Source organism: Helobdella robusta, assembly GCF_000326865.2.
Source record: "Helobdella robusta unplaced genomic scaffold HELROscaffold_88, whole genome shotgun sequence".
NCBI lineage: Eukaryota > Metazoa > Annelida > Clitellata > Rhynchobdellida > Glossiphoniidae > Helobdella > Helobdella robusta.
In genome coordinates, this window is record NW_008705503.1 from 189,876 (window position 1) to 210,720 (window position 20,845).

At 33.0% G+C, this 20,845-nt stretch overlaps 2 protein-coding genes across 2 annotated transcripts; one reads left to right on the plus strand and one right to left on the minus strand.

Annotated features, from left to right (window-relative positions):
- The first annotated feature begins 9,860 nt into the window (after positions 1 to 9,860).
- On the plus strand, positions 9,861 to 15,818 carry HELRODRAFT_186206 (hypothetical protein). Its single transcript, XM_009032793.1, has 18 exons — positions 9,861 to 10,085; positions 10,182 to 10,388; positions 10,630 to 10,718; positions 10,837 to 10,925; positions 11,183 to 11,310; positions 11,622 to 11,698; positions 11,781 to 11,885; positions 12,006 to 12,053; positions 12,202 to 12,396; positions 12,487 to 12,659; positions 12,935 to 13,122; positions 13,450 to 13,604; positions 13,870 to 14,020; positions 14,267 to 14,406; positions 14,604 to 14,692; positions 14,835 to 14,995; positions 15,121 to 15,675; positions 15,700 to 15,818. The coding sequence occupies exons 1-17, from the start codon at positions 10,058 to 10,060 to the stop codon at positions 15,213 to 15,215; spliced, it is 2,118 nt and encodes a 705-aa protein (XP_009031041.1). The 5' UTR covers positions 9,861 to 10,057; the 3' UTR covers positions 15,216 to 15,675; positions 15,700 to 15,818.
- Positions 15,819 to 16,513: 695 nt separating this feature from the next.
- On the minus strand, positions 16,514 to 16,666 carry HELRODRAFT_128327 (hypothetical protein; the record flags this gene model as incomplete). Its single annotated transcript, XM_009032794.1, has 1 exon — positions 16,514 to 16,666. A coding segment is annotated over one exon (153 nt), but the record flags the coding sequence as incomplete, so codon positions are not given.
- Between the last annotated feature and the right edge of the window lie 4,179 nt (positions 16,667 to 20,845).

Consider the following 20,845-nt stretch of genomic DNA (forward strand, 5'->3'; position numbering starts at 1 on the left):
CTATATATATATATATATATATATATATATATATATATATATATATATATATATATATATATATATATATATATATATATATATATATATATATATATATATATATATATATATATATACATATATATATATATATATATATATATATTTATATATATATTTATATATATATTTATATATATATTTATATATATATTTATATATATATTTATATATATATTTATATATATATTTATATATATATGTTGTTTTTTCGAAATTCGATTCAATTTCATCATACATCAGGGATGATTTACACTGGCTCGGCATGTCAGAAAGAAACATTTTTCAAACTAGCTCTCCTAGTCAGGGATTGTCTCGCTGGTGACGCTCCAACTTATCGGAGGGAACGACTACAGTTAGTTTCAGAAATTGCCAACCGGAGTCGACTGAGATCCTGCGATAATGATCTTCTTATGCTTCCTAGATTCAATTCGCTTCGTTTTGGGGAGAGAAGATTTTCTGTTTCGTCTGCCAAGATCTGGAACTCACTACTTGTAAATTGAAAAAATTCAACAACATGAGCCCACATGTTTTCAAGAAAAGTTTGAAGCATCATTTGTTTTGACATTCTCGAGTGAAGTTAACGCTTCTAAAATTATTCAGTAGGGGCGCTCTACAAATTATTAGATACAGATACATACATACATACAAAAAACACAGATACATACACACAAAAAACACAGGTATAATATATTTTGTTTTTTAACAACAATAGGAAGTATTAGCATAGAAATGAATTTATTATTAATTATAATGATGGTAACAATAATAACAATAATAATAATAATAACATCAACAATAATAACAATAATAATAATTTGCTTTAAAATATTATTTTTCCATGTACATCTGGGAATTAGCATCCCAGAGCATGAGTGAATGTTTTTGATGTATGAATGCATACATGCATGCATAATTTGTGTTTGTGTGTATGTCTATATGTGTATGTATTTATGTATGTTTGTTTGTATGTATGTATGTATGTATGTATGTATGTTTGTATGTATGTTTGTATGTAGGTACGTATATTTGCACGTACGTACGTACGTCTTTGCTATTTAGGTCAAAATTATATATTATATAAATACACCTATAAAATGTATGTGTACATGCAGATATGTGTAGTGTATACACAAAATTACATACAAAATCAGAAAAACATCGATGCAGCTAGAAGGTCAATGTTTTCCATTTTGTAGCCCTTCTTCTGATTAATCTATTAATGTGGATAATCCTATCTTAACTCAACACACCACTGTAAATATATATAATATTCATAGAATAATACACAAATATACATACACACATACATACACACATACATACACACATACTTAAACGTTACACATGCATATTCATAAACATGTATGTACACTGAAAAGCAGTCTGTAAATTATTTTCCGTACGTAAAACATGGTTATACAACATTCCATCTATGTATTTTAATTATAGCTAGACAGACACACATACATGCAAACACACACACGTACAGACACACAGACAAACACACACACGCACACACAAACACACGAATGAATGATTTTTTTATGCGCACTGGCTATTAATATCAATGTAATGCTGAATGATCTTAATTGCTTTATTTATTACTTGTATTTTTTGTATTTTTTTTTGTATTTTCTTGTATCTTTTTGTATTTTGAATGTATTTTTGTGTACTTATGATGAATAAGAGAAACATTTTTGATAAATAATTGTGTTTATTCTTACCAGAAGGTATTTTTGCCGGTCGGCGAAAATAACTTCACGTGAGAAAATCTTTCTTCCGTTAAAAAATGAAAAATTTGCGTATATTTATAATTAAATAATCTAATAAATAAATTAATAAACAGCGTATTAAATATAATTATTGTCTTATATTGCACATGTAAACCAACGTAAATGAACGAACGAATCACATTTCCATTAACATTTAATAATAACTTTTAAATTATAACAATCTAACCTTATTAGTTTAACAGTTTGTTAGGTTTAAATGTAACAAGATCATTAATTTCTGAGGTGTATGGCGCTACCAACTAGAAATAATAATAATAATTATTATTTATATTTTTATGATATTATTCTGTTATAATTTTTTATTAATCTTATTTGTTATGCATGTTCGTTTTATGTTTTACGCAGTGAAGATGGAAAAATGAATAAAAATTCGATCGTTGAGGAAAAAAATTTTCAGAATCTTTCTTCGGATAAAAAAAACGTTTTGAAACAATTGGGCGAAAACATCAAAGAAATTTCAAAAATTAAAGTTTTAATTGAAAAAATACTAACGCAGACATATATACATACATACAAATACTTACACAGACATAGAAACCAACGCAGAAACATACATACAAACAAACATACAAACGAAAAATATACAAAGGATACAAAAACAAAACGTAAGTAGACAGGCATTCATAAGGGGAAGCTTTGCTATGGAACAAACACATGCTTCCTTTCATACGGACGCCATAATGTTTGTTTCCATTCACCCATCTTTTCGTTTGTTCTTTCTTTCATTAATTTTTTAGTTCGTTCATCCCTTTGTTCATCCCTATTTTGTTTATTTATTCATTTGGTCATTCATTCGTTCCTTCGTTAATTCGTATCGTCTAACTTTCATTTGTTCATTGTGTTTTTTCATCTTTCAATCATTCCGTCAATCCATCCTCCATTTATTAATTCATTCATTCATTAGTATAATACAATCATTAAATCTTTTATTCATTTTTCTTTCACTTTCTCATTCATTCATTCTTTCGTTCATTCTGACAAAAAATGTCAAGATTGAACGGCCAACATCGCCGAACGTTTATGGCTTTAATCATCATATTAATTTTTTTCGCTTATTCAAAAAATTAATTAACTTTCTCGTCTTCCACTACTACAGCTGCTACTGCTGCTGCTGCAGCTACTACTACTACTACTAGAGCAATAATAAAATAAAAATAATGATAGTAACAATAATAAAAATTAATAATAATAATAATGATAATAATCATTTCAATTAACTTTTTCAATTAATCAAAATTTAGCAATTATTAAAAGGAACACTTACTAAGATGGGAATGAGCAATGAAAAAGAATTTAAACGAAATTTGAATCACGTTTTTGTGTCTTTGTTAATGTTGTTGTTGTTGTTATGAATGTTATTAATGTCAGTGACGTAATTGTAAATGTCGTTCACGGGTTAGTGACCCGTGGGAGGAGAAAAGTTATATTGAAAAAAATTCCATCGTCTCATTTGAATTGGTGTTATCATCTTTAGCGAAATTCATTGACAACATTTTTGTCTACAACGTCAACAACAACATCAACAACAACATCCGCAGCAACAACATCAACATCATCAACAATAACCACATCATCAACAACAACAACAACATCAACAACAACAACAACATCAACAACAACATCATCAACAGCACAACATCAACAACAACATCAACAACAACAACAAAAGCAAAAACATTCTTTTATTGTTAAACAACGGACCCGCAAACATAAAAACATACTTAAGCCCTTTTAAATATTCACCACCATATGTTTGTAGGTATATATACTTATATATTATATATACATCGTATATATATATATATATATATATATATATATATATATATATATATATATATATATTAACTACTTTTTAAGTACAGTTTTAGCGTAGTAGTAATGTTGAAGTATATTATAGTAATGGTAGTATTGTAAATATGGTAATTATGGTAATTATGGTAATGGTATTATTGTTTAAATGTAAATGATGAGAATAATAAAATATGAATAAATTATCATAATATTGTTAATATAATAAAATTATCGTTATAAATATTAATTATTGTGTTAATTATGATTGTTATAATATTAGTAATAATACCACCCATAATTATAACATAATTGATAATGTTTTTTCAAATGTTAAATTTTCAAATTCATCAATTTTATACTAGTATTTTTATGACTAAAAGTTTGTGGTTCGGATTTATAAAAGTAGTAGTCATAGTAGTAGTAGTACCAACAGCGAAAGTAGTAGTACCAACAGCGAAAGTAGTAGTAGTAGAAGCCACAGTAGCAGCAGCAGCGGTAGTGGTAGTAGCAGTACAATGGCAGCTTTAACATTCAGGTCACGAAATGGAAAAAAAAGAACTTTTTTTTATCTTACACAAAATGCTATCAACACAATTGCATCTATAATTAATTATATGTTTATATGTGTGTGGTGTGTGTGTATATGTAAAAAGAGAGAGAGAGAGAGAGAGAGAGAGAGAGAGAGAGAAAGAAAGAAAGAGAGTAGCATGAGTTAATTAAAATCTTGTTACTAATGCTTTCAGTAACAATCAAAAAAGTAGCAGTGACTGCACTAAACATAATTACAAGTAGTTTTAATTACCTACAAAAAATAACACTTATATTTATAATATTATTATCATGAATAATTATAAACATGTGTGTATTTATCTATATGTGTGTGTGTGTGTGTGTGTGTGTGTGTGTGTGTGTGGTGTGTGTGTGTGAATGCATGTAGGTTGGTGCGTGTGTGTGTAAGAGGTTTTTGAAATTTGACATGTTAGAAGGAGAGGAATTTGTACCTCTTCGATCTCGAAACCTTTTATTACTCTATTAAGTTTACCTGAATTCAGGGAATATGAAAACGAACGGGCACATACACACACACACACACATACATACACACACCCATAAATACACATACACACAAATACATACACGTACACTCTGACCTAACTAACATACAAAAAGCATTAACTTTACAAGAAACTTCAGAGATATGTAAAAAAACATCGAAAATACATCATCAACAACAACATCAACAACAGCAACCGGTATATATCAACAACATCAACAACAACAGCATCGCATCAACAAAACAACATCAACAACAACAGCATAGCAACACTACCAACAACACTTTTTTTAATGAGTTTTATGATTTTTTGTAGTCTATTGGTGAGAAGCTTTTTAAAAATCTTTTCATACATGCAACTCTGTAAAAATACAAACATACGAAACTTGTACACATATACAAAATCATACATACATGCATACATGAATACATGTACATGTGTACATTCACACACATACATTCGTACATACCATACGTACAAACTTAAGTACATGCATATTTTATGATATTTGTTCAATGTTTCTTATTCAAGTGTTGCCTATGACGTCACACTTGAATATTAATTAAGCACTTCCTCCATCCATCTATCTATCTGCATTTTATTCATTTTTATGTGTCTGTCTGTTGGTCTGTGTATTTGTGCACTCTATGTGTGGGCTTAGATACGCGAAGGTATAAGATGTATATAGATGTCTGTCTGTCTGTTTGTGTGTACGTGCCTGCCTGTAGAATGTTAAACTAATATAGAAAGATAAAAAGGAGAAAAATATAGAAGAAAAGCGAGAAAAAGAATAATAGAAAGAGAGAGAAAGAGAGAAGGAGAGAGAGAAAGAAAGAGAAAAAAGACCTAAAAGAATGAGGTATTATATTTTGTTGATAGTCGGACGTTTTTATGTGTAACGAGGAAGAAAGGTACTGCACATCTTTCTGCTTCTTTCGCAAGAGGAAGCCCAGACAGAGAGAGAGAGAGAAATATGAAGATAGATGGAGAAAAAGAAAGAGAAAGAATTAAGGAGAGAAACGAAAAAAAAGTAAGAGAGAGAGAAGGAAAAAAGAAGAGAGAACGACTTCGTCTCAATGTTCAATCACAGCAATTCCTTATTTCCATAATATTAAAAGTATTCGATTCCGCAATGTTCCATGTATTCTACACCGAATGCAACATTTGATAGCCGATTCAACTCAGCATTAAATTAGTATCCAATTCAATCGAGTATTTAACGAGCGAGGACAGCCACATTATGAACATGCATCCTGCATGCCTGTGCTTCTTACTATTAAGATGATACATTAACAGGGTAGGCTGTGATGTTCGTCAGACATTCATCTGTTAAAGAATTGATGTGTGAGAGAGTGAGAGAGAGAGGGTAAATAAAAAGAGTATGTGTATGTGTGTGCAGTAATACACATACTTGTTCCATTCATTGAACTACCATCTATCTTCAGCCCGCCCACATATTCATTCACGCACATTCGTACTATTAATTGTATATTTGTATGTATATACGTTTGTTTGCTTGCTTATATTAAAAATAAGCACGGGAAAGAATCGTGGAAATCTCTAACCCTAACACCTTAAAACTATATAAGTACCTATCAGATATATTAATTGAATCTAACGCCCTGGTTTACGATTGTCTTGTTCTCACTTTTCGCTAACTCGTGGTAAACACTCTTTTGCTAAATCTGCATTTGCTTTTTCGGCCCTTTTCTCTGGAACTCTCTACCTTTTTTTCTGACTACTTCTCAATCACTTACGAAGTTCAGAGCGGGTCTCAAAACTAGAGATGAACATATGAAGGGGAATCGCGAAAATCCCATGGAATTCACATGGAAATTTATAAAACTTAATTTTTGGGAATGAGATTTTTAGAGAATAAAAAATGAAGACGTTTCTGTAAATCTGCATTTTTAACAAAATTTGTGTTTTTTGTGTTCGAAAATTTTAAAAATGAAAAAATGGGAAATGGCAGGGAATAGGAGGGAAAACGCGGAAATGAGCTAAAAATAGGAAATGGGAATTTTCGGAACCGTAGTCATAAATGGGAATTCGGGAGAGAATCGGGAATGAGAAAAAAAATGAAAGGGAATTGGGAACAATTTTCAATTTTCGCTAACCTCAAATTTATATGTATGTATGTATATGTATATATATATATATATATATAAGTGTGTGTGTGTGTGTGTGTGTGTGTGAGTGAATAAATGTACGCTGGGGTGTATATAAGCCAGCTTGTTAAGCTTATTTGAAGTAGTTTCTAGATAGTACGTGCCGTTAGCTGAGAAGGCGATTGATTAATTTGTTTGGTTAGTTGATTTGTTTGTTAGTTGAATAGTTACAAACACACTACACACTCACCCACACACACGCGCGCGCGCACGCACACAAAAGAAGAACAGAAGAACATCACCATCATGTCTGACAAATGTGAATGGCCAGAACTCGTTGGAAAAGTGAGACAAGATGTTCAATTTTTTAAAATTCACCCTTAGTAATACAGCTCTGTCAAACGCAAATAATAAAATACGGAATTTTTCAGGGTTATCAAGGATACACACACAGCGTATGCATGTGGTAGTTGAGAATATCTTTGCATTCAAACGCGGTCGGTGACGTTCACAGCAACTCAGGAACAGGCGCTTCTAACCATTAGGCCAGCGTGAGAGCCGCCCAACCAATAACAATGATAATTTATATTTATAATGTTGTTATTTCTTAATTATTTTTAGACAGGGAATGAAGCGAAAGAAATCGTTCTCAGAGAAAGGCCCGACATGAACTTGGTGAGTTTCCTGACACCTGTCGAAGATTTGTAAAAAAAATTGTATTATAGTAAATTTCATAATTAAATTAACTATTTCATTGAATTTTATTAAAAATATTTGTTATAAAATATTTATATATTTTCATTAATGTTTATAATAATGATATCCCTGAAAGTTGGTGAATGAATAGTTAAACTTTTCTACGGATTCAAGGTTCAAGTTTTACACAAAGATTCGCCAACGACAAGAGATCTGAGAGATGACAGAGTCTGGATTTTTGTCGATGACGATGGCAATGTTGTCACCATACCAATCATTGGATGAAAAACTAGGGAAGGTCAAAATGGAGAGGAGTGATTGGTCGATGAAATGAGTGTGGGATTTGATTGGTGGTTAAGAATGTTTAGTTCGAATTGGAGTAATTTGATTGACTGCTAGATTTATAAAAGCATGATTGGTCACCAGATTTACAGTGGATCGAATTGATGTGACTTGATTGGTCGGTATAAATATATGAATAAATCAAATTGGAAAAATCTGATTGGCTGCCCGATTGTCGGTGTCGAAAGGGAGTATTGTGATTGGTTGATTGATAGGTTGATAGATTGCTTGACTGATTAATTTACATGAGAATATTGAAACTTTTGTAAATGTTTGTTTTGCTAAATTAAATATAAATCCCACGAGATATAATTGTAAAATGGAGCGTCAATAAAAAAATTCAAAATAATATTTCTGTCTAATTTTGGAAGATCGTAAATGAAAATATACTATCTGCGTATTAAAATTAAAACAAATAAACACTCGGGCGTTAGAAACATCGGCGCGCTATTCAGCATCACATCTGGTCGTATGTAACTTTAGGGGAAACTTTTCTGACTAAGATGATGAGGTCGACGAACCCCTGGAATGAAATACGATTTATTGTTGTGATTGACTGAATGTTTACTTGCTTGCTTGATTGATTGGTTACTTATTTGATTGATTGGTTGGGTAGTTGACTGGTTGTTCAGTTAATTGATTGAAAAGTTTGCTGATTGACTGATGAAATCGTATAAATCACACATAAACAATTAAACATGCATAAAAAATCTCTAACAGCAAAAACAACATAGACAGACACAACTATTCAACGCTTGTGTAGACATATAGAGATAAACACATTTACAGATAGACAGACAGATGGGCACACACGTACACAGGCATATAGACGTTCGAGCAAAGTTTAGAGTTTATCCTACTCCATTCGTGAACTGCAAAAATGATTGATTGATGTTGATTGTTAAGCTGGTTGTAATAAGAATTATTATTTTCATTTGATTTTATTATTTGTTCTTCTTCTCTTTATTTTTATTATTTCAACCTTTCAACTTATAAACTACATTAAAATTAAGTTCGTTATTATTTATTGTTGTCATAAGCATCGTTATCCTTTTTCTTCCCCTCTTATTATTATTATTATTATAGTTAGTGCTAATTTTTTCATTATTGTTCTTCTTCTTAATATTATTGTTTAGAAAATTATTACTAAACAAATTCCATTCAAAACAAAACAGCGCAAATAAAAAAATCAAACATCGTCGAATCCAGGGCTAAGCCACCGACACCCCAAGGGTAGTAGGAGGCTTAGGTCAAGTTCAATTTGAAGACCCTTCAAGACAATAAATAACTAACCACCTGAAATTTTTTAACATTTTGAGCAAGGGTGGATCTAGACAACTTTGGTAGGGGGTGGGCAAAATTTTGAAAATGTTTAAATTTGGAAAACTAACCAAATTTGTTGGTGGCCTATAGATCCGTCACTGCGGTTGTTTCAAGTTAAGGTTATAAGTTATTTAATCGGTTTTTTCCAAGTATTTTTCGATATTTTGTTCAAAAAACCATCTATGCTGAAGAAAAAATTTGTCAAAATATGATAGTGGGTTTGATTATTTCTTTCGGACGTCACTCTGATATTGATAAGAAGATTAATATGAATAATAATAATTTAAATATTCATTGTTAATATTTTTTCTACGTTACTGTCACAATGATAATGGACGAATAAAACGAATCTAGACGCTTTTGTTCAGGTTTGTAATCTGGCTATTTATGATGCAACAACAATAATAATAATAATAATTTAAATAATAACAATAGTAATGATGATAGTAATAATAATAATAATAATAATAATAATAATTTAAATAATAATAACATAATATAGTATGAATGTTTTAGTTTTATATTTTAATAAAATGAAAGACGCGCATTCGATTGTTGTCTACAAATGTGTATATATACATTCGAATTAAAAGAATGCATGCTAAATGAAATGTACGTTTGTATGTATGCATGCATGTATGTATGTATGTGTATGTACATGTGTACATATCATTTGAAAATTCAAACATTTGCCTCGCTTAAAAGTTAGCCTAAGAAACTCGTGAACTAAACTTTTATAAAAACAGTTTTATTGATTTATTTTAAGACTAAATAATTATACAAATAATAATAATAATAATTGTTATTATTATATTTAAATTAATAATACAAAACAATAAAAATTTACCTATAGATTTAAGTGATTGTTATAAGTTTTCAAGACTTTTGGTGGAAACTGAAAATGATGAACATGGGAACTGATATACAAGGTGGGTTATTATTATCATTGTATTTATTATTATTATCATTCTATTTATTATTATTATCATTATAACAACAATAATAATAATAATAATGAACCGCAGGGCCAGACAAGATACTGCCGACTGAAAATATTTTCACCTGGAAACGTGATTGTGTTAAATTAAGGCATTTCGTTTACAACAACAACAACAACAACAACAATAATAATCTGGATAATGGCTGTGATGACGATGCGTTCGCTCCATCCGTTTCCATTGTGACGAAGTTTAGGCAGGAAGCTGAGAAATACGCTGAAACTATTGCAATGGGTGGGACACCATCATCATTATCTTCTTCTTCTTCTTCTTCTCTTCTTCTTCTTCTTCTTCTTTTTCTTCTTCATTTTCACCGTCATCATTATCATAATCTTCGCAATCGATATGACAATCATCATCATTGCTATCATCGTGATCATCATTATAACAATGACCATCGTCGTCGTCATCATCATCATTACCGCCACAATCATCATCACCATCATCATCGTCGTCGTCGTCATCGCGATGGCAGTTGACAGGGGCGACGGCAGCCCTCCTCACGTAGTAACCTACAGGGACTACCACCATCAAGTCATCCACGTCGCCAAAATATTCATCAAGGTGAACCATGACATTAATTACTACAATAACAACAACAATCATTACAGCAACAATAATAATAATAATAATAAAAATAATAATAATAATATTATTATTATATTATTATTATTAATTATAGTTGGGCCTGGAGGTTGAGCATAGCCTCGGCATCATCGGATTCAACTCACCGCAGTGGTTCATATCTCACCTCGCCTCTATACATGCTGGGTTATAATTATAATTATAACATATTATAATTAATATAATATTGATAATTATTATTATTATTGTAATTAATTCTCGCATGTAACAGTAACACGCACAAATACGTGTGAACCTTCTCAGAGATACATGCTTCGTGAATGTTGCAATGTGGGCGGGATCTCGTCAATGTAACAAAATAATAATAATAATAATAATAATAATAATAATAATAATAATATCCTCATCATCCTCATCCTCATCTTCATCATCATCACCATCAGAGGTTTTTCCGCGGGAATTTACGCGACGAACTCGAGAGCGGCCTGCAAGTTCATCTGCCAGGATTCCAGGTGTGATGTGGTTGTCGTGGAGGATGATAACCAACTGAGAAAGTTCATTAATGATGATGGTGGGTTCTTATGATGGTGATGATAGCTTAACATTCATCTTTTCATTAATCCATCTATTAATCTTTCTATCTATCTATCTTTCTATCTATCTATCTTTCTATCAATCCATCTATTTATCTATTCATTTATTATATCTAGCCCCGATATGATTCATTTTTATATTTATCATTCTTTTATTTATCAATTTATTCTCAAATTTCCCATTCTCATTCCATAATTCGTTCATTCGTTCATTAATTAATTAATTAATTAAGTAATTCATTCATTCATTCATTCATTCATTCACTCATTCATTCATTCATTCGTTCAGGTAAACTTTCTTGGGGCATAAAGGCAATAATACAGTACAGAGGCAAACCTTCCGTCACTCATCCAAATATTTACTCGGTGATAATGATGATGATACAATAATAATAATAATAATTATTATTATTATAATAATAATTATTATTATGATTGATGATTGCAGTGGAATGATATAATGACGATGAAGACGAGTGATGACGATGACGTTGAACTGGGGAGAAGGATTAACAATCTGGCCGTCAACAAGTGTGCCGTCCTCATATATACGGTGAAATTATTATTATTTAAAATTATTAATGATAATGATAATAATAATTATTATTATTGTTTATTATTAATAATAATAATAATAACTATTATTATTATTATCGCTCTTTTATGATTTCAGTCAGGAACTACGGGCGAACCAAAAGGAGCTATGCTAAGCCATGATAATGTTTGTTTATTTGTGTGTGCGTGTGTGTGTGCATGTGTGTGCGTGTGTGTGTGTGTGTAAAGTGTGGATATCATATATACATTGACCTATTTTTATTAACATCCACATACAACCACACACAAACACACACACACATTTACACACACAGATCTTATGGACAGCCCAGCGTATGATACGTCACGTTCGGCACATGATACACTGGGACGCATCTAGAGACACGACCAATGACGTCATGGTTTCGTACTTACCGCTCAGTCACGTGGCAGGCATGATGCTCGATCTTTATTGGCCAATGCTGTGTGGAGGCGGGACGACATATTTCGCTAGGCCAGACGCTTTGAAGGTTGTTTGTCGTCACTGTCATCGTCATCATCATTATCACCATTGCCATCATCAGCATCGTCATCATCATTATCATTATTAAACGTCACAGGGCTCACTTTTAAAGACAGTGAAAGAGACACGACCGACATTTTTTTTCGGAGTACCGCGAGTTTGGGAGAAGATGCGTGAGAAAATGATGGCGCAACTGAGTGCGAACACTAATCCCATTAAAAACTGGATCCTCAACTGGGCCAGGGACGTCGGGATGGAGGCCAATAGTCGGTACGCGTTCAAGTATTTCTATCTGTTGGCTATTCGTTATTTAGTTTTGCATCTTTAATGATGTTTGTCGGAGATTTTTTAAATTTGAAAACATTCCTCTCACAAAAAAGGTTTTTTTTTAATCATTTTCAAAAACTGAATAATTCAATATTTTATTATCTTTCAAAAAAGTTATTTTTTGGACAATACACAGGCGCCCACATACAAACGCCCACATACAAACGCTCACATAAAAACGCCCACATACAAACGCCAACATACAAACGCCCACACAGCAAACCGAAACCGTTATTATTCGGATTGGCAAAATTGTTAGTATTCGACAAGATTCGAGTCGAACTCGGTTTAGATCGAAGCCGAATTTTTTACACTGGCGGAGCACCGAGCAAAAAAGAAGTGTTGGACTTCTTTTTGGGTTTCAACATTCCCATCATGGAGCTGTACGGACTGTCGGAAAGTTCCGGTCAGATTTTAATGGATCTTGTTAATTTAGAAAATGTTGATGTACCAGTTAAATTTTATTTTCTTGATTGGTTTGTTCAGCCTGTAAAATTTGGTGCTATGACATCACAGACACTTGAACTGTTGACTTATTTTATGTGTGACCAACTGCCATCACCGTACACTCAATCAACAACTGGCTTCTGTAACTTGACCAATCATACCATGGACCTTTAATTTGACCTAGCCATCGCAACCAATCACTGTTCAGTAACGCAGTACGGACATTCTATTTGACCAATCACGTCGCAGACATTTGGTAGGATCTAATTAATTCAACCAATCACAGGCCCCCACACAGTCAACTTGCCAGACGAACCAAATTTTGATTCCCAGGGAAAAGTCGTCCCAGGGTTTTTGTGCAAATTTTTAAAAGTGGATGACGACAACAACCACTATAATCATGATGAAAGTAAAGATGATGATGGTGATGATTATGGAGAGGCTAGTTATGATAATGATACTCATTTATTATTATTATTATTATTACTATTGTTTTTATTATTACTTTGTAGTAGTAGTAACAGCAGCAATATAATTATACATCTAAAACCTTGCCAAATATAGGAAACAAACAAACAAAAAAAAACAAACAAACCACATATAATTTAAACATATCATTTATAAATCAATCATAATAATTATAAACCATAATTAATAATAATATTAATAAAAGCAATAATTACGCATAATTAATTAATAATGATAGATATGCATGAACGGGCGGCAGATTTTCATGGGATATTTGGATAAGGAGGTGCTGACCAGACAGGCATTCACGGAGGATGGCTGGTTGAGAAGTGGAGATCTTGGTAGGATGGATCGAGATGGATATCTCTACGTCACAGGTCGCTTAAAAGGTTGGATGAGTGATTGGACGAATAAATGGATAATGTTTTGTACATTCATTCATTTGTTCGCTCGATCATTCTTTCATTTGTTCTTCAATTTATTTGTTCATTCATTCACTAGGTCATTCATTCATTCGTTCATAGTTCGATGATTCTAAAATTGGTAGTTGCATGTTTGATGCATTAAAAAGTGTTTGCTGGTGACTTGTTGATTGACTGATTGATTGACAACTTTTTAAATATCGCCCACCATAGAATTATTAGTAACAGACGGTGGAGAAAATATCGCGCCCTTGCCCATAGAATCAAGAGTTCATCAGCGTCTGCCGTGTTTAAGCAACTGCATGTTGGTGGGCGACAAAAGGAAATTTTTATCTATGCTCATTACATTCAAAGTTCTTTGTTTTTTATTTTTCTTTTTCTTTTACAATTTTTTCAAATTGAATTATTTTTTATCACATTTTGTCATTTCAATCATCAACATCAACATCATTTCAGTCATCAAGCATATCATCGCCATCATCATCATCACCATCATCACTATCATCATCATCACCACCATCTTCATCATCGTCATTGTCACCACCACCAGACAAACATAGACACAACTACTGGAGAGCCATCAGACACATTGGCTGATGACGTCATAACCTGGTGCAGAAGTTTTCACTCCCAGGCCAGGTTTATTATTGTTATTATTATTATTGTTGTTTCTATTTTTATTTTCGTTGTTAGAAATGTTGAACATTTGACGAACGTTAATATTGGCCAACTGAAGCATCAGCATGAAATGTTCACCTCACAACCTCCAACCACCAATCAGGACCGTCCAAGATTTGATAGCCACGCCGAATACCAGTGACGTCATGAGAGCAATTCAGCACGTGATCGATGACGTCAACATGGAAGCAACATCGAACGCGCATAAAATTCAAAAATGGCTCATTCTTCCGAAAGATTTCAGCCTCGGAGGAGGTGAACTAGGTGGGTGAAGACCATTTCATTCGTTCATTCATTCGTACATTAATACATCATTCGTTCATTCATACATTAATTTATTTGTACTTACATTCATTCATTCACTCATTTATCCATTCATTCATTTTTAGGACCGACTTTGAAATTGCGAAGGAAAGTGGTCACGACCAAATACGAAAAATTAATAAACGATTTGTATGACGTCCATGTTGTTAATAAATTGTAATTCATCTGATGATTGAATGACTGAATGAGCGACTGAATGAATGAATGAATGATAAATGAATTAATGAATGAATGATGATGAATTAATGAATCGGGGAATGAATAACTCGCATTTACTTATCGTTAATATTTGGACAAATTAGTTCATCGCCACTTCAAATGTTCTTAAATAATGTTTTTATGATTGATGTTATAGCGTAACAACAACAACAACACTAACAATAATAATAATCGTTATTGTTCTTGCTTTTATTCTTATTATTTTTATTCTTCTTCATCATCTTATTGTTGCTATTTTAAATTTCGTCACTCCCGCTATTTTAATAATAATGATCTGTTTGAAGGCTTTTAAACTAACATAGACTCATAAACTCGATTAAAATTTTTTCGTTATTATTATAATTTAGTATTATTATTCATAAATAAATATTAAATAAACTTTCTGATAACTTGTATCAGTGCTTAAACGTCAGTCATATAAACTGCTCGATGATTGTAGATAAGTTTGAGACACCAACGAGTGCTTTTTGTAATAATTTTAATCGGTCCTTTTTAAAATTTCATGACCAATTCTTTCTAATGTTTTAAGGTTATAAACGTTATAGAAACTGTTTACTGTTATAAGATTATCACAAGGTAAGGGTGGGCAAACTACGGCCAGCGAAGCTATTTTATGCGGCCCGCGAGGTCTTGTTTGCCAATAAAAAGGTCACCAGCCAGACATAAACACCAAAAAAGGAGCAACAAATTTTACAAAAATTGTTTCCCGGGTCGAAAAAATTTGCTATTTAAGTACATCTGCGGCCCTACAAAGATAAAATAGTTCTTAATGCGGCCCTCACAGCAAAATGTTTGCCCACCCATGTTTTATGACATTAATTGTTAAAAAAACAAATTATAATAAGAATTTAAATGTATAAAGTTATTGGAAGATGTTTGCCCTGTAATTAGGACACCCCATCATATTGTGACTACATCAATCTCGTCATCTTCATCATCGGCGTCATCTGTTTCGTTCATTTTCTTTTCGTCATCATCTTCAGCAACAACACCAGTTGTGGCAGCGGCAGTGGCTGTATGATCTGCAGTGGTAGAAGCGACTGAGGTAGCGACAGCAGTTCTAGCAGGAGTATCAGCAGTGGTAGTTGTTATTAAACTACTAGTAAGAGCAGCACTAACTGCATTATTTGCAGTATCGTTACCAATGGTAGTAGTAATGAAATTAGCAGTAGTGGCAGCAGAAGTAGCCTCCGAAGTAGCAGCACTAGCGCCGGTGTTGGTATTGCTGAAAACATGGTAGTGACGTTTTTTATGTTTGTTTAAATTGCTCGGGTCGTTGCAAGAGAAACCACAAACATCACACACGCACGGTTTTCTGCCAGTGTGCTGGTTTTTATGAATTTCGAGGCCATTTTTGCGCCTGAAGACTTTGCTGCATATGTCGCACTTGAAGCTGCTTGCAGTTTTGTCGTTTTTGAAGTTGTTGTGGATGCTAAAGTTGTTGGTGGTGACCGTATTGTTGGTACTGTTGTTATTGTCGTTTGTTTTCTCGTTCGTATTCTTTCTGCGTGGTTCTTCCGCTGTCAGGGAATTTTGTTGTGGTTGATATTGTTGCAGTTGTGGTGGAAAAAAGTGTAGTTGCCTTTGTTGCTGTAGCTGTACTAGTGATGGATGTTGTTGTTGTTCATGAAATTTTTCTATTTCTTGCTGTTGTTGCTGCAGAAGTTGTTGCCACTGTATTTGTTGTTGTTGCAGTTGATTTTCTTGTTCTTGCAGATGTAGTTGGCGCAGTAGACGTTGTTGCTGTCGATGTCGCTGACGTAGTTGAAGTTGTTGCAGTTGTAGTTGTGGTTCATGTTGCAGTTGCGGTTCATGTTGCAGTTGCAGATGGTCCTCCAAGAGTGGTGGTGGAAAAAAAGGAAGAATTATCGGTAGACTATGTTGAAAATTTTCTTGGGGATGATTTAAAGAAAATTGCTGCCGCTGCTGCTGCTGTTGTAGCGGCAACAGCAGCTGTGGTTGGAAATGTGGTAGTTGTAGATGAGGTGGTTGTGGCAGTAGGAAATTTAGCTGCTGTTGCGGTTGTTGTGGTAGGACATGGGGTTGTTGTGAAACACGAGATGAAGAAACGTTGCTTTTGTTGCTGTTGTTGTTTTTATTTTCGCAGTTGAGATCCATTTGACGTTGGTTTTTTTTATCTTGGCTGTCGCGGTCGTCCTTGTGGCAGCTGTTGTTGCTGCTGACGCCGATGTTGATGCTTCCAAAAAATTGTCGTTGTTGTTGATTGATCAGATAAGATTTGATTTCGAAATCGATAACGTATTTTGAGCCTATATATACTTCCACACATATGTCATTGTCATCATTAATCTTGTTATAATATTGAGACATATTCAATGTTCGTCCGATTGAAAGGAGCAGAAGATTTTATTACAAAATAAACTTTCTTATTATTTCTTATTATTTTTTTGTTATTTTTTATTATTTCTATTGTTGATGTTAAACAGTTCAAAGTTCAGATCTTTGGGATTTTATTGGTTCATCGCCTTTGATTCATTGGCTGATTTTTATTGCACCCACTCTCCGTCTGGCTTGCCACATTTTCAAAATCTTCCAATAAACATTTTTATTATTGTCATTGTTTATTATTGTTATAATTGTTATTATTGTTATTATTATTAATTTTATTGATTATTATTGATTGATTTTTACTGGACAGCATCGCCACACGTTTTCAATATCATCCAATGTTTGCAACTTTCATCATTATCACTACTGCTTCTGCTGCTTCTACTACTACTACTACTACTACTACTACTACTACTACTACTACTACTACTACTACTACTACCAGGGGTGGATCTAGACAACTTTGACAGGGCAAAATTTAAAAAATATTTAAATTTTAAAATTTGACGGTGGGCCAGCCAAGAAACAAACCAAAGTTGTACTAATTTTGCTACAATTAGGCTGTTGCCTTGAGTTTTACTGAATTTGAATAAAAAATAATGAAGCTAACAACGGAGGACACAAAATGATACCCTTAAAAAACTGCCAACTTAATTCATCATATCAGCGTCAAATTGAACTATAGTACGTGCTCAGTAACACATGATGATAATTATTTGGTTGATCCAGGACAATTACCGTACATCAGAAACGTCGGAATTTAAAATAAAAAAAAAACAAAAATTTTAACATTTTGGCGCCGAATTGAACTTATATTACGTATATTAAATTGATTATTCGATTGAATTGTTTGACCCCTGCATGCTACGTGATGGTTTCATTATTTGAGGTGTTTTGCTTTAAAACGTAAACGCTTTTAAATTTTAAAAAGTTTTGTTTAGTTTTGGTGACAAAATATTTTATCATTCATTAAACTGCATAATGTGGATAACATAATTAACATCTGCATCATTCATTCACTCATTCATTCATTCATTCATTCTTTCATTAATTCATTCGTTCGTTTGATCGTTCACTCATTCATTCATGTACCATTAGTACCCACACTGCAAAATGCCGGGAAGAACATTAATACCATCTCCTACGCTTGAACCATCAAGCAGATGATGACGCAACCAATAAAAAACAGGGTTGGGCTGTTTTATCTCATCCCTAAATCCATCCTTCTGTCTATTTTATATATCTATTCATTCGTTCATACATTCATTCATTCGTTCGTTCGTTCGTTCGTTTGTTCGTTCGTTCGTTTGTTCCTTCATTCATTCATTCATCTATCCATCCATCCATCCATCCATCAATCATGTATAACCGCCCATTTTTTATTTTTCGATGTTTTATTTTACAAATAGATTTTTAACTGGCGGGCATTTCGTATGCATTGTTGACGTGTAATCATCGTCATCATCACCATCGTCATCATCACCATCATCACCATCATCATCATCACCATCATCACCATAACATTGTCATCGTCATCGCCTTAATCATCATCGTTGTCGTCTCATCATCTTCATCTTCTTCTTCTTCATCATCATCATTTTTTTCATCATCGTCATCATCGTCGATATTAAATTTCGAATTCACTTTATTCCGACACGTTCATTTATTTATTGCATCAATATCAGCGGAGGTTGGAGCGTGAATCGAGGGAGAAAGAGAAATAAAGTGAGAGAAGGAGAGAGAGAGAGAGAAAGAAAGGGAGAGAAAGCTAGACAGAAAAAACAGAATAGAAAAAAACTAAGAAAAGAATCATGTAGAAAAGACAGAGAGAGAGAGAGAGAGAGANAGAGAGAGAGAGAGAGAGAGAGAGAGAGAGAGAGAGAGAGAGAGAGAGAGAGAGAGAGGGAGAAGAGAGAGAAAAGAGAGAGTAAAGAAAGAGAGTTTCGTTGGAAAAATGGCGAGATGATCAGAGGCAACATTAGCATTATTAAAATTTAGTTATCAACATCATCAATAACATCAACAACAACATCAACAACCACATCAATAACATCAACAACATCATCAACATCATCAACAACCACATCAACATCATCAACAACCACATCAACATCATCAACAACAACATCTAAAACAACAACATCAACAACGTCAACAACAACGCCAACAACATCAACAACAACGTCAACAACATCAACATCATCAACAACAACATCAACATCTACAACATCAACAACAACATCAACAACGTCAACAACATCAGCAACAACATCAACAACATCAGCAACATCAAATGAACACAATCAATCAATAACACAAATATTACTGGCCTGTGTTATGTGTGTTGTGTATGTACGCGTGTGTGTGTGTGAGTGTGTGTGCGTGTGTGTGTGTGTGTGTGTGCGTGTGTGCGTGGTGTACTAAGTACATAAGTGTGTATGTGTTTGTACACGTGTCTTGAATTGTACACACAAACTTTCGCTTCCCTTTGATGTCTTCATTTCAAAATTCATACAAATGTACAATTCATTTCATTCCCTTCCCGTGTGGGTGGCTGTTTGCATGTTTGTTTGTTTGCTCCGGTTTGTGATAGTTCATTTCCTTTTTTCGTTTGGTGTCTCTCTCTCTCTCTCTTTCTCTCTCTTACTCTCTCTTTCTCTCCCTTCTTCTCGTTTTACTCTTTTCTTTTTCTCTTTCTTTCTAACTTTTTCTCGGCCCATTCTCGTTTTTCGACGTTTGTTCATCGTCATCATCATCACCCTCATCATCATCATCATCATCAACATTACAATCATTATCATCATAACAAAAGATTTGAAACCTGTTTTCTGCTTCGTTCTTTGTTTATTCGCACCCGTGGACATCATTGTATGTATGTGTGTATGTATGTATGTATGTATGTATGTATGTATGTATGTATGTATGTATGTATGTATGTATGTATGTATGTATGTATGTATGTATGTATGTATGTATGTATGTATGTATGTATGTATTTATGCGTATGTGTGTGTGTTTGTATGTATGTGTAGGTTTGCGTTTATGTGTGTGTTTGTGTGAATCTATGTACGTTTTATTTGAGTTCTTTGAAATTTGATCATAGTCATCATCACCATCATTACCATCATCATTCTCATTCTCATCATCGCCGTCATCATCTTCATCAACATCATTACCATCATCATTACCATCACCATCTGTATGTCATCAACAAAAACAACC